At 39.1% G+C, this 12,408-nt stretch overlaps 1 protein-coding gene across 3 annotated transcripts in view; it reads right to left on the bottom strand.

The window, feature by feature from the left end:
* Positions 1-12,408, bottom strand: part of INPP5F (inositol polyphosphate-5-phosphatase F) — a 43,022-nt gene that overhangs the window by 10,239 nt on the left and 20,375 nt on the right. For all 3 annotated transcript variants that reach the window (XM_027705627.1, XM_027705625.1, XM_027705628.1), the window contains exons 3-12: positions 9,927-10,063; positions 9,194-9,322; positions 8,343-8,510; positions 7,598-7,654; positions 5,920-6,118; positions 4,148-4,327; positions 3,728-3,795; positions 3,164-3,288; positions 1,766-1,843; positions 910-1,030 (exon numbers count right to left, since the gene is read on the bottom strand). In XM_027705627.1, coding sequence (XP_027561428.1) covers positions 910-1,030; positions 1,766-1,843; positions 3,164-3,288; positions 3,728-3,795; positions 4,148-4,327; positions 5,920-6,118; positions 7,598-7,654; positions 8,343-8,510; positions 9,194-9,322; positions 9,927-10,063 — 1,262 coding nt within the window. The remainder of the gene's footprint in view (positions 1-909; positions 1,031-1,765; positions 1,844-3,163; positions 3,289-3,727; positions 3,796-4,147; positions 4,328-5,919; positions 6,119-7,597; positions 7,655-8,342; positions 8,511-9,193; positions 9,323-9,926; positions 10,064-12,408) is intronic.

Below are 12,408 nucleotides of genomic sequence, written 5' to 3' on the forward strand. Positions count from 1 at the left end.
CCTTTGAACTCGAGAGTTATCCCAGAGAGAAATCCTGTTCCCAAACAACAACTGTGGGATTGCAGGTCCCTCCCCTTGCCCTCCATACTCCAGGTCAGGAGACCAGAACAGCAGATGACAAACAAGAACTGCCAGATACAATGGTCAGAGCCACTCACTCTTCATCCTATTGAAGGACCCACTTTGTCCTTTCTCCTTCCCTTTAAACAGTCAGGTTTGCTCATTTGGGGCTGGGCTGTAACTGAGCCTCCTAAAGTTCAGTTCCAGGACTATTAATCTGCATTAAGTCTCTAACAGAACTGTATTTATGAAGTCTTGACAAGGGAAGACAATCACAGATTCCATAGCAAAAAGCAAACAGGGGGCAGGGCAAAGAGGAACGTGACTAAAGGAAGGACCCTCAGTCTGCTTGGAAATCCCTTCCCTAACATCCACACCACAACAGTCACAGCAATCAGGGATATTAACATCATCAATTAATTATTCCTTTAAACACAGAAGAGACAACTAATCTCCCTGCTTTCTGCATCAAAGCAGCTAAAGTAGCATCCAACTTCTAGCTGGATTTTAGTCCCTTAATCTCTCATTTCAGGGGGGGATTTGGGGGCGTGATGTTTTGTTTTTAAACTTTCTATTACTGCCTAAAATTACTAAATCAAAACAAGGCAATCCTCTCCAAGATGTGGACAGTCAGTCACCTCCTTTCTGAAGGAGGACACCAGGCATCACTGCTCTACAGTGATTTCCAGCTTTGTATTTGTACATGTCATTCCTTTCAGCTTCAGAGCTCTCCAAGTGTTTCACAACACTTTTCAGTAGAGGTTAGTTTAGCATTTTTCAAACCCACAGATTTCTCTGTGAATAACAATGAAGTTCTGAGGTACTTGACAAAAAGCACACTTTACATGCCTGCTGTTCCATGACCACCCTGGCAATGGCAGCCTGCACCACGTTGGTCCGATCCAGGCAGTCCATGCAGTTCACCCGAAAAATTCCCTCCTGTTTACAGATCACTCCAGCCTGGTCAACCCTTGCAACAGGAAGAGAACAAAAGCACACTGAGACACTTAAAATGCAGTGTAATTCATCAGCCTCTATAAACAGTAGGAGGTTTTACACTATTTATAGTTGCACTCGTCACCCAGCCACACCCCACCCTGAATTAACTCCTCTTGTTCCAATCACTTTAATCTAGGCTGGATATCAAATAAATCCTAGTGGGGCCATAAACTTGAATTCAGCATCTAATTGCATCCCAACTCTTGCATATATAATACAAGCTCTCAAGGGAAAAGGCATTTAATTTCAGATACAGAAGCCAATAAAAATGAACAGTGAGATCAGAGTAACTGATTGAAGACTCCAGCACATTCATTTAATTCCCTTTAATCAGCACAAAGCAAAGGTCAAACACACCTACTGCTTTCAACATAAGGTTGGTTGGTGTTCTAGGGTTTGTGGGTCAAATACAGGGTGTTTCACATTAAATATAAGAAACCCTGAAAGTGTTAAATGAAGTAAGCCCTGGGCAGGAATCAGCATCTGAGAATTTTTTGTTACATGTCCAGAGCACCAACACTTCAGAACACAAAGTGTGACACACAAGCTGGGCACCAGAAAAGAAATATAAAGCATACCAGTTATGACAAGATTAAGGCCTCCAAATATCTACTGTTAGTTGGGGTGTTTTTTTGGTTTTTTTGTTGTTTTGGTTTTTTTTTTTTACCAATTTTCCATACTGGTCTAAGAAGAGTGAAGTACCTACCAGCACCACTTCATGTCCAGAATAATATCATGAATGGCATCAGTCAGTGTTTGAACATTTTCAAACTTCATTCCTCGGCTAAAATGCAGAATTTCACAAAAGTTAGTTTGAATTAGAGCAGTGACTTTAATTATTTTATCTTATTTGTAATGTTCACAGACATAGTGTTTTGACTGAGTGGGAGAGACAAGCATTCTCTCCTGCAGCAAACTTGAAACAGGAGCCAATATTCAGAACTTTTCTAAAGTACAGTTCACCATTAAACCCAAGGAAAGAGGATTTAAAAAATAGTTAAATTCTCGAGAATTTGCATTTTTAATGCTGCTTCCATAAGGAAGAATAAAAATGTGCAGCATCATGTGCAACATTCTGTTCTCACCTTAGTCACAGTCTCAAAAAAAGTGACTGTGGATTGGAGATGGGGAGGATGAGCCCTGTTTCACCAGTGACTGTACAGAAAAAACACCCACATATATCACCCCCCCTCTTCCCTCCACCCCACCAGGTTGTTTTTTGGGATTGTTCTTGACTCACTCACGCTCACTGGGCAAAAAAGAAACAGCCCTGGTCACCACAGAAGTTTTTAGGAGAAAAGTGAAGGAATGAAAACAGAAGCTCCTTCAAACAAGAGATAAAGCATCAAATCAATTCAGGGAACCAACAGGTCTAGAGGAGTCTCCAGGTCATCACTAATTTTGAGGGGGGTTTCCCTTCCCCCCACCCCTCTCCAATATCTACTAATGACACACTTATTGAGGCAGCAAAGCTCTGCCAGGCCAGATGCAATCCCTAGATTACGTTTGGAAATGAAGATTAAAACAGTTTAGAGCCTGTATTGACTCCCACACAGAGGGAAGCAGGAGAAATACAGGCCTGGGGGACAGATTAAATGCTTGGTGAGCACTGCACCAGGGCATGGCAGAGTGGAGTCAGGAAAACAGCCACTGCTTGTGCTGGATTAAATTAAAATCTGGGGTATTTTATAGTGAAAAACCAGCACAGGGTCCTGAAAGAACCTATGGTATTACTATAGAAAAAATAAAGAGAAACAGAAGTGGAGAAGAATTAAAAGCAGAAAGCCACACAGTTTGAAAAAGCAGGTCAGGCACAGCTTTACATTCACAGCATGTCTAAGGAAACTCTCTTGCTTAGAATGTGTGACAATCAAGCTTTGCCCAATAAATAACTGCAAATTTAACAGGTCGGGGACACAAGACGACAAACTTACCCAAACTTAAAATTTTACAGTGCTTTAGTTTACCAAATGTATTATTCCTGTTTAAAAGTGCTTCATGCAGAAATAGAAATCACAATAATAATAATAATAACAATGTTTTCTCCTCCCCTCTCATGCTAATAGAAGAAGATGCAAAGGGTCATTTTTCAAAGGTTCCTTACCAGTGCTCATGGAAGTCAAATGAAACATAAGTCAGGTTTGGATTGTTGTAGAGAAGAACTTGTTTAAGGTAAGCATCTCCAATGATCTTCTCTCTGCCTGTTTGATCCACCAAGTTAATAATAACCTGTTCAAAAGTCCAATTAGTTAACATCTGTCATCTGCTCCACAGCTTGCTCAGATATACACACCATGCAATAACAAACAGCTCAGGAGTTAAAAGGTTTGCAGGTAATCTTGCTGAAAGTATAGTCTTTGTTAGATTGTACCCAAGACAAATAAGCTCCAACAGTTACCTGCCTACACAAACTCTAATCCAGAGAAGCTCTGAATTCACAGGACAGGTACACAGAAGTAGGGTTTACACATTCCCACAAGTTATTGATTTCAGAGTTTACTTACAGACACTTGAAAAACCTATTAAAATTCTATTTACGTACCAACCTTACAAACTGTCAACAAGCTTCTAAAAAACCACAACACATCAGGAAGAAAAACAAACTAAAAGCATTAACCTTCATCCCCTGCATTTTCATGAGATGACTATTTTATCACGTAGCACTCACCTGCTTTTTGTAGTTTTTCAGCTGCTCTTCAAAGTGTGCACGAAAACAGGGCACAGTTTCACTCTCACCTACAAGGCACAGCAGTGTTAGAAACAGAGACAGTTCAGCAGCAAGTCAAGTCCTGTTTGATGTATTAAATTGTGCCCAAATCTGTGCTCTAGAAAACCAAGACAGCTTCACTGAAGACACATTGTACAAAATTCCTTTCAAAGGTATTTCATCAGTTTGCTCAACTTTGACATTGCTGTTCCACCACAGTGTACAAACACCACTCTTCAATTTTGCTTTTTGTGCAGAGAAGATGGGACTAAAATTGAATTTTTAATAAGCCTGCTTAATCCCTTTCCCTGTGCACCACACACATAAGCATCTCTTCCCAAGGGAACCCTGATCCTCAGGTATCCCACCCCAAACACTTACTCTTGTCCAGGCGGGGCCGGGGGTTGTATCTGTATCCAACTTGGCTCCAGAAAACAGGCACAGAGCCTCGGGTTTGGATGTAGGAAAGAGTGTGGTTGTGAACATGAATCAGCTGCTCTGTCTCCACGTAATTTGCCACGTTCCCATTTTTATCCACACCTCTCCTTTTGTACCGCATTCCTGGGAGGAAGGAAACGGTCAGGGCATATTTCAGAACTTGACTTAAACATTAGTAACTCTTGTTGCTGTTTTTGGCAACACTAACACAGGACAAGGGCTCCAGCCAAAATCCATCATCAGTGGTAGAAGTCACTCCCATCCTGGTTTATTCCTCAAAAGTTATTTTTGACTATATGGATAAAGTTCATTTACTGGCATACTACAGGCAGCACCACAAAGTCAAAGATAATCTCTAGTCCACCATAAATGATACATTTCTTCCTGTTCTGTCACATTTAGCATAAAGTTTTACTTTAGTGCTCAAAATTTCCATGAGCCTAAAAGGCCACTTTTACTGGACCTCTCAGAGATCCCAAAAGCAGCCCAGGAAGTCCCACAAAACAGAAGATTCCCCCTCCTTGTTTTAACTTGCAGATTAAGAAGAGTTAATGCACTCCTGGCTGCCCAGTTTTATGCCCAGGCAGCCCTGAGCTGCTCATTGAACAGAGAAGTGTTTGCAGATCCTTTTCTCAAAGGAGAGGACATCACTAGCTCAGGAAGGAGCAAAGGACAGGGAAGGAATAAGAGGGCTGGAAAAAGGGCTCAACAGCACTATCTAAGGACTGTGGGAAGGAAGGGAAGAGGTGAGAAACAGGGAAGGGAAAAGAGTGTAAAATACCTACTTAGAGACCTTTACAGGGAGATTGTCAAAGCCTTTTATCAGACAGGGGCTTTTAGACTAAAGCATCAGATACCCTTCACTTATGCCCTGCCATCAATAGTGGCTCTTACACCAAACCCCAAACTTAATCATTCACAAATAAATAAAAAAAATAAGTATACTTAACACAGAAGTATCTTTAGCTTTTAAATCAGTGTTTCCCCTGTTTTGGGGTTTTTTGGGGGGGAGTTAACTATAGTATTTCAGAAATAAAGACATATCGAACTCTTGGCTAAAAGTATGTGCTACAGAATTAATCAAACACACAATCCTATAACTAAACACACAATCCTATAACTATTCTTCAAAATATTGCATCAATTTATCAAAACAACCAAGAGAGAAGGTTCTACACACTCTGTGTTCTGGACTAGAAATCAACTGAGCACAGTGACATTAACAGTAAAAGCAAATGAATAACAAATTTCCCCTCTGCAATTCAGTTCCTGTCTCTGTGTAACAATTTAGTATTAAAAAGGCATACTGTAAACTAGATACTACCCTCAAACTCTGAAGTATTTACTCCAAGTTGTTCTGACAAATAATGTTGCTGGGAACTGAATTAAATAAAAGTGAGCAGTGGTACAAAGGGCAGTCCCATAGCAGGGTAAGCTTTCCATGGGTTTTTTTCTTGGTTTTTTGACATGTTGAAAACCTGACTGTGTAGGAAAGCAGTTGGACACAATGGAGAATATCTCAATAAAAATCAGATAAACTGAAAAGCCAGAGTTGAACTGTAGAGTGATTCAATCTTTCTTTCTGAGATCCGAAGGACAGGGAAGAATTATGTTTGCCTTGCACCTTATTTGACTTATTCCAGCAGCAGCAAGGCCAAAGGATCCCTCTCCAGTGCTCAGGAACAATCCCAAAACCTTGACCTGGGTTTTCCTACCAGCTCTGTGCCGACTCCGGCGGGAAATCAGCGCCACCAGGAAGGTGGGATGAACATCATCCACACAGGTGGATTCCTGGGGAGGAGTTTCAGGACTGCTCTTATCATCATCAGAAGATTCACTGTAGTTTACTACGAGTTCTTCAATCTGCACAAATCCTTGAATGATGGGGATGATCCAGAAGTCCACTTCAGCATTCTGAAGGTCACAAAAAAACATTTATTTCTGTTGGTTCTGCATCACCCACAATTATTTCTGCCATTTCTCATGTTTATAAAACAACTGCTTCTCATGTTTTTTGTGTTTTAAGAAATGTTTGCTATATCCTTGTCTTATTTCTGTGAGTGGTACCAGCATTTTTCCTCCAATAGTTGTGGGGCTTTTAAATCAGGAGGAAGAAAGAAAACAACTTTAGATTTTTCTGTGGAGATGGAGCACACTGAATCATCATCATCATCATCCCTCCTCTGCTCTCAGCTATCTAAGATGGACAGAAGAAAAAATTTTTTTAATTTCTTTTAAAAAATAAATTATTTTTTTCAAGTTTCCCCAAAGAGAGTTTTCAATACAACATTATATCTGATGTTTAAGCACATTAAAAAGCTTAAAGTAGTAATTTCCCATGTCAAAGATAATCAGTTCAGATAGAACAGGAAATACAGGTAACTTATTACCTAGTTTCTGCTTTTAGGTAGTTTTATAACCTCTATGTGGGCATATTCTATATCACATTTATATAGGTAGGTAGTTGTTAACCTGTTCTCAGCAAAACATACCAGCATAAGCTTCAATATGGGTCAACTTAGCATTCAAATCAAGTGGTTCAGGGTTCTGCCACCCTAAAACATCAATTTCTTAAATAGAATTGAGATCCAGACTCCCCAATGGTCAGCTCTTTCCCCAAGGTTACATCATTTATATCTTAAAACATGAAAAATACAACTAGTTAAACTCCTGCATCATACACAAATTATTAGAGGATCCAGGTTTAATCTGATGTAACTCCATAACCATTTGATTATGTTAAATTATTAATGAAAAAGATGCAGGGCATGAAGCAAGATGTCTGCTGTCATCTTTAGTCACTTAATCCTTTACCTCCAAGTTCAGTTTAAAATGAAGGAAGATCATATATTGAAGAAAGAATGGTGGTTCTATGTTTCTTTAAGTGTTTCTTAGCCAGGAAAATGTTTTCTTTGCTCTGAATAGCTGTTCAGAACAACTTGTTCTACACTGGTTTTACATTGATCAGCTACTCTGTTTAAGGAGCAAACACTGCTCTCCACTATGGAAAACAAAATTCTTATCTCAAGAAAACTTGGGAATTCAGAGTTACTTCTTTTCTGGCTCTTTCTTACTATCAAGTTCAGCTCTGTCCAGGGATAATCCATTGCACAGATGAACACAACTTAAATTCACCTTCAGAAGTCAGCACAAAAATATCACACCAAGTTATTCTACGTTGTTTTATAGTAGTAAAATTTTAAATTCAGTTGAAGTTCATTTATTAGCAATGATCACAGGCTAAGTAGAAGGCTGGGGGAAGAAGGCACAGTCCTAATCCTGCCCTGTCTGCCAAGTAGGTTCTTAAAAGCAAACTCCTGAGCCCTTGAATAAACATTTCAACTCAAACTAAAGAAAGATTCTCAAAACACACGTTAGAAATAAAACACTCACCTCGATGCTGATGAGATCTTCAATCATGTGCTTGTTCCAAAAGAATCTGTCATCAACCTGTTTAAGACAAAAAAGGGCAGGTTTTGCAACATCAGGCACCCAAATTCAGTTGTTTATTCACTGCAGGTGCACACACAGCTCTCAGAAGTGCTCAGTTCAGCTCAAGTCACGCTGCTGGAGGCTTTTGTTCCTCTTCCTTGCACTGAAGTTGGTCCCTGTCATGCACCAGAGGCCTGTCCTGGTGTTTCTGGAGAGCCTCCATTAAACATGTTTTCCAAAGCAAAGTTCCTAGATAGAAGCTTTTAGCAATTTTGACTCAAGGTTTTTATAAAGTATTTTTATCAGCTCAAGTTCTTCAGCTCACCAAAAATTCTGCCTGAGCAACCAAACCCACTGGCAACTACACCCATCCTCAGGTTTTATGTTTTTAAGTAAAGGCTGCTTAAAATACAGCAGAATGGGACAGATGCTCACTTTTATAACAAAAGGATAGATTTTGTTACCTTGAAAGACCTTGAAAATGGAAAGAGGCAGTTCGAGGGCACCAAGAAAGAGGCTTCTGGTTTAAAATCACTTGAATTATTTACACAAATGATGCTGGTCAAAGCCAGCACAAAGTTCTGTTACAGTTTAACAGCATTGCATAATTCAGCAGAGAAAATATGTTTTCATTGAAGTGTAAAAAGTGTGACCAGTCAAGTCTGGAGCACAGACATCATGGAAGAAACAAACAGGACACACTCACTTTTCTCCACAGGGATAAGTTTGTTTTCTCACACGTGCTCTGTCTCTGCACAGAATTGGTCAGGTCGTAGGTCTGGCTGTAGTAAAAGGAGTCTGAATCCATGAACATTTTGAACAGCTCCTCCAATAATCTCTTCTCCAGCCTCTCTTTCTCTTTGCTTTCTTTAATCTGAAAGAAAAAAAATGGCTTTTTTTATTTCTCTGTGAGTGAAAAAGAGTCCAGGCCATATTTGCTAAATGCTATTTCTAACTCTCTAGGACAAACTCTTTCCACTGAGGAGCAGGCTCTTAAAAATCCCAGCACAGATAATAAAAACAAGGCCAGCATCCTCAAAAATATCATGTTATTACTTTTACCATTCAAAGCACTCAACTTCTGAAGCTGAACATTTAAGTAGGATGTTTCAATCTCAAGAGTTTAAGAAATATTGCAGCCAACCCATTCTAATTTTAATAAATATTGTTTGGATTTCCTAATCCAAGCCATTATTGTATTTTGATGACATTGCTTGGTGTTCTCTGAGGAACTGGGCACCAAATTTTGTCTCTAATTCTATGTAGTAAAAGAGATGCTTATGCAGAACAATCTGCAGAAGGTAATCCTGGTAAGAAGGAACTCTGTCAGCAATTCTGCCAAAATTATGTAATTGCAAAACACAAAAAAAAAATCACAGAATTGCCACAGCTAAATAAAATCAAAAAAATTAAACTGAGCATCAAGTAGTTCCACATTCTGCAGTTTTTCACTAATTATTTAAGGTCTTAGTACTCCATTTGATCATCCATCACAACCTTGGAATTATAAAGTAAACATTATGGAAAAAAAACCAAGGAAACAGTAGAAAACTTTACCTTCTTCTTATTTGGAGCAGACACATTTGATTTAATTTGAGTAAGAGTCTTCAGCAGAAATTTTGTGTCATCTGGGGACTGTGTTATCTTCTCTGGCTTGTTTATCCCAAAGTGGTGCTTTTTACAAAGCTAAATAATGACATTGAATTAAAGCCAACAATTAGATACTCTTTAAAAAGCTCAAAAAAAATTTAATTAAAGCCTGCAAAAATCAAGACTTGGATGTTCACAAAGCTAAGGGAGACACTCTGAAAAACAGGGGAACAGGCAGGTTTCAACCTAGAGCCTCATTCTTACTGTGTTTTTTATAAAAGGCACTTTCTCCTGTGATTGTGAGGATTTCTGCCTCAGTTTGACAGGACTTGAGCATCCAGACCCACCTCAACTTCCCACCCAAGTTCCAGTGTAAATTGGTATTACTCACTTGGTTATTTATAACCAAGTTCTAGAATTAAGATTCCAAAATGGGATGAGAGCAAGAGCATCTATTAAAAAAAAACCCAACTTTCTCCTAGTTCAGTGTTGTATTCTCAATAAGCTTTAAGAAATCTAGGTACAGTTTTATTGTAACTTCCCTCCACAGCAAAACTTGGGATTTCTGTTTAAAAAATACTTTTAATTGAAAAATGTTATTTAAAAAAGCACAACCAGGAAAAAAAATAACTTTTATTTCACGTTCAAATTGCATTGAAGCAGAAGGGGGAAGGTGAGAATTCCCTGAGCACTGTCATACCTCCAGCTCCAGATCCTGAGGTTCTGTCTCAGAGAGTGGAATCACAGCTATCTTTGTTATTTTGCAAACCTCGTGATCTCCAGGGAGTTTGCCAATCAAAGCTTTCTGACGAATTAAAAGCAGCCACCAGGGTAAATCTGGGAAAAAAAAAATAAAGATTAGTAGATGCTTTTATTTGTCTTGTCAGGCATTTACTTTGATAAGTTTGCCAGAAGCTTCTCCCCAGTGTAAAAACCCTGCCAGGAACCATTTGACCAGAAGACTCCAGTGAGTGATGATTCACTATTGCTGTGATTTGTCATTATTCATTGCAATAAAAAAATAAAAACTCTAAAAAATACTTATTCAGCCTGTAATACAATAAGATTAACTATTTCATAGACTTATTAGAGGTAAAGCCATCAGCAACCTCTAGGATGGAGCACAACCCCACCAATGTCACCATTGGCAGTAAAATTTGAGAAGAACAGCTGGAGCTCAGAGAAATATAAAAGATTTTCCCTTTACATCCTCTGTTAAAAGATTTTCCCTTTACATCCTGTGTTGTGCATCAAACAGCAAACAAGACAGACACAGGTAACAGCTGATCACAAGGCTCATGAGTTGAGAAATCTGGTAGGCAAACACAGGCTGCAGCATGAAGCAGTTTATATATGTTAAAAGCCTCAGGAATCTTTCCTGAAGTAATATTAAGTGGTAGAGAAACTAATGAGATAAAAATTAATGAAGATATTGGTAACTGGTGCATGTCATACACACATTTAATTTACAACACTTGCAGTTACAGCATCAACACTTCAATGAAATAGGGAAACAGAGCAATAAACTGCTGAATAGTGCCTGGACATTCCTGGATTTTAATCCCTATGCTGGGCTTTTAGGAGTCAAAAGTTCTGTTAAGAGAGATGGAAAAGGCACAGAGAGTCTTCAAGACAAACATACACACTTAGCATTTCTCCCAGCTGAGAAGAAACCAACGGAGTTTAACTGAAAAGTTCATGTAAAGACATAAAAAGCCTGCTATGGCAGACTTGAATATGCTCCCACACTTGTGATGGTAGATTGTGTCATGTATTATGCCTTTGAATACCATACACAGCCTTTGAAAAATCTATTTAGCAGCTTTGGAGCAAATACAAAGCCTGTTTTCCTTGCTCAGTAAATTCTAAACAGCATTTTATCCTCTGAGTGCTTAAGAGAAACACAGAAAAACCCAGCAGTGCCTTTTATCTGAAGAAAAGGAATAGTCATTGCAAACAGTGTGCTGTGACACTCCACTTCTTGTTTTGATTCTACATCACTATCTTTAGGAAAAAAAAGACTTGCTTATGTTGGGCATTAAGAAGTCTTTAAAAATTTCAGGTCCTGGAACAGCTTTTCTGTACAGGTAGAGGGAACATGACTTGGGGAACACCTTGACTTGGGGAACACCTTGACTTGGGGAACACCTGCCTTTGCCTCCAGCAACCACAGGGGTAAGATGGAAATAAGAAAAAGGAAGTTGAGGAAAACAGGACAGGTTCTGTGCAAGTGAACAGACCAATGAATAAGAAAATCCTTTTAAAAAGGAGAAACTGAAATGCTGCAACAGATACAGATGCCCATCACTTCACCCAAAAAGAAGGCCTGCCCTTTCCTAAATTGCTTTTTAGTAGGCAAAAAAACAGTCTCTGGAAGCCCAGGGCAATCCAAGCTTAAGAGAAGGGTAATACAATAGGGCATCCAGACAGATATTCCTGTTGGGGAGTCCTATAATCTCACCTATTCCCCACCTATGGAAGGTTGGCCACATAACTTTCTCCTGTGAGAACACCAGTCAGACAAAACAGATACTCTTTTAAGCAAGGAGACCCTCTAGAGCTCCAGTGAATTAACCAGAAGAGCTCTATTGGAAATATATAAAAGGTAAAGGTATTTTTGAGCAGATATGCCATAGTAAAAAAAAAATGGAAAAGAAAAATCTCTGCCTACTCCTCACTTGACCTTATATTGACAAACCCTGGCAGCAGCAAACAAGAACTTAAGAGCTCAATAAACCAAGCAGTTCTGCACCCCTTTGTCATCTTTTAAAATGCACTCAAATGTCATCCTGGTGTGCATTTCAAAACTCTTTGTATTATAGCCAGAGCCACAGAACACTCAAAGAAAACAAGAATTCCCCAGCAGATCAAAAGCAAACAGTCAGGAAGTAATTATGCAGATAAAGTATGCCCTGAAGTAAAAGCTTCAACAATAGCCATAAAAGCAGCACATTATAATCACCAGCAATATCTAAATAACTGAATCCCAGCACAGAATTTGTGCTTCTGCAGCACAATAAAAAAAAAGGCAGTTCCACAGAACTCAATTGCCCACTCAGTGTGTGAGGTATGGGGTGCACAGAACACCCCAACTGTGTGTCATTCCAGGAGAGAGCATGTTTGAAATCATCTCTCAAAATCAAATGTTCATTTGTAGTGTTTCATGAGCTGTGGCAGAGCAG

This window comes from Neopelma chrysocephalum, unplaced genomic scaffold (assembly GCF_003984885.1).
Source record: "Neopelma chrysocephalum unplaced genomic scaffold, ASM398488v2 Primary Assembly neopelma1_347, whole genome shotgun sequence".
In the NCBI taxonomy this organism is placed as follows: domain Eukaryota; kingdom Metazoa; phylum Chordata; class Aves; order Passeriformes; family Pipridae; genus Neopelma; species Neopelma chrysocephalum.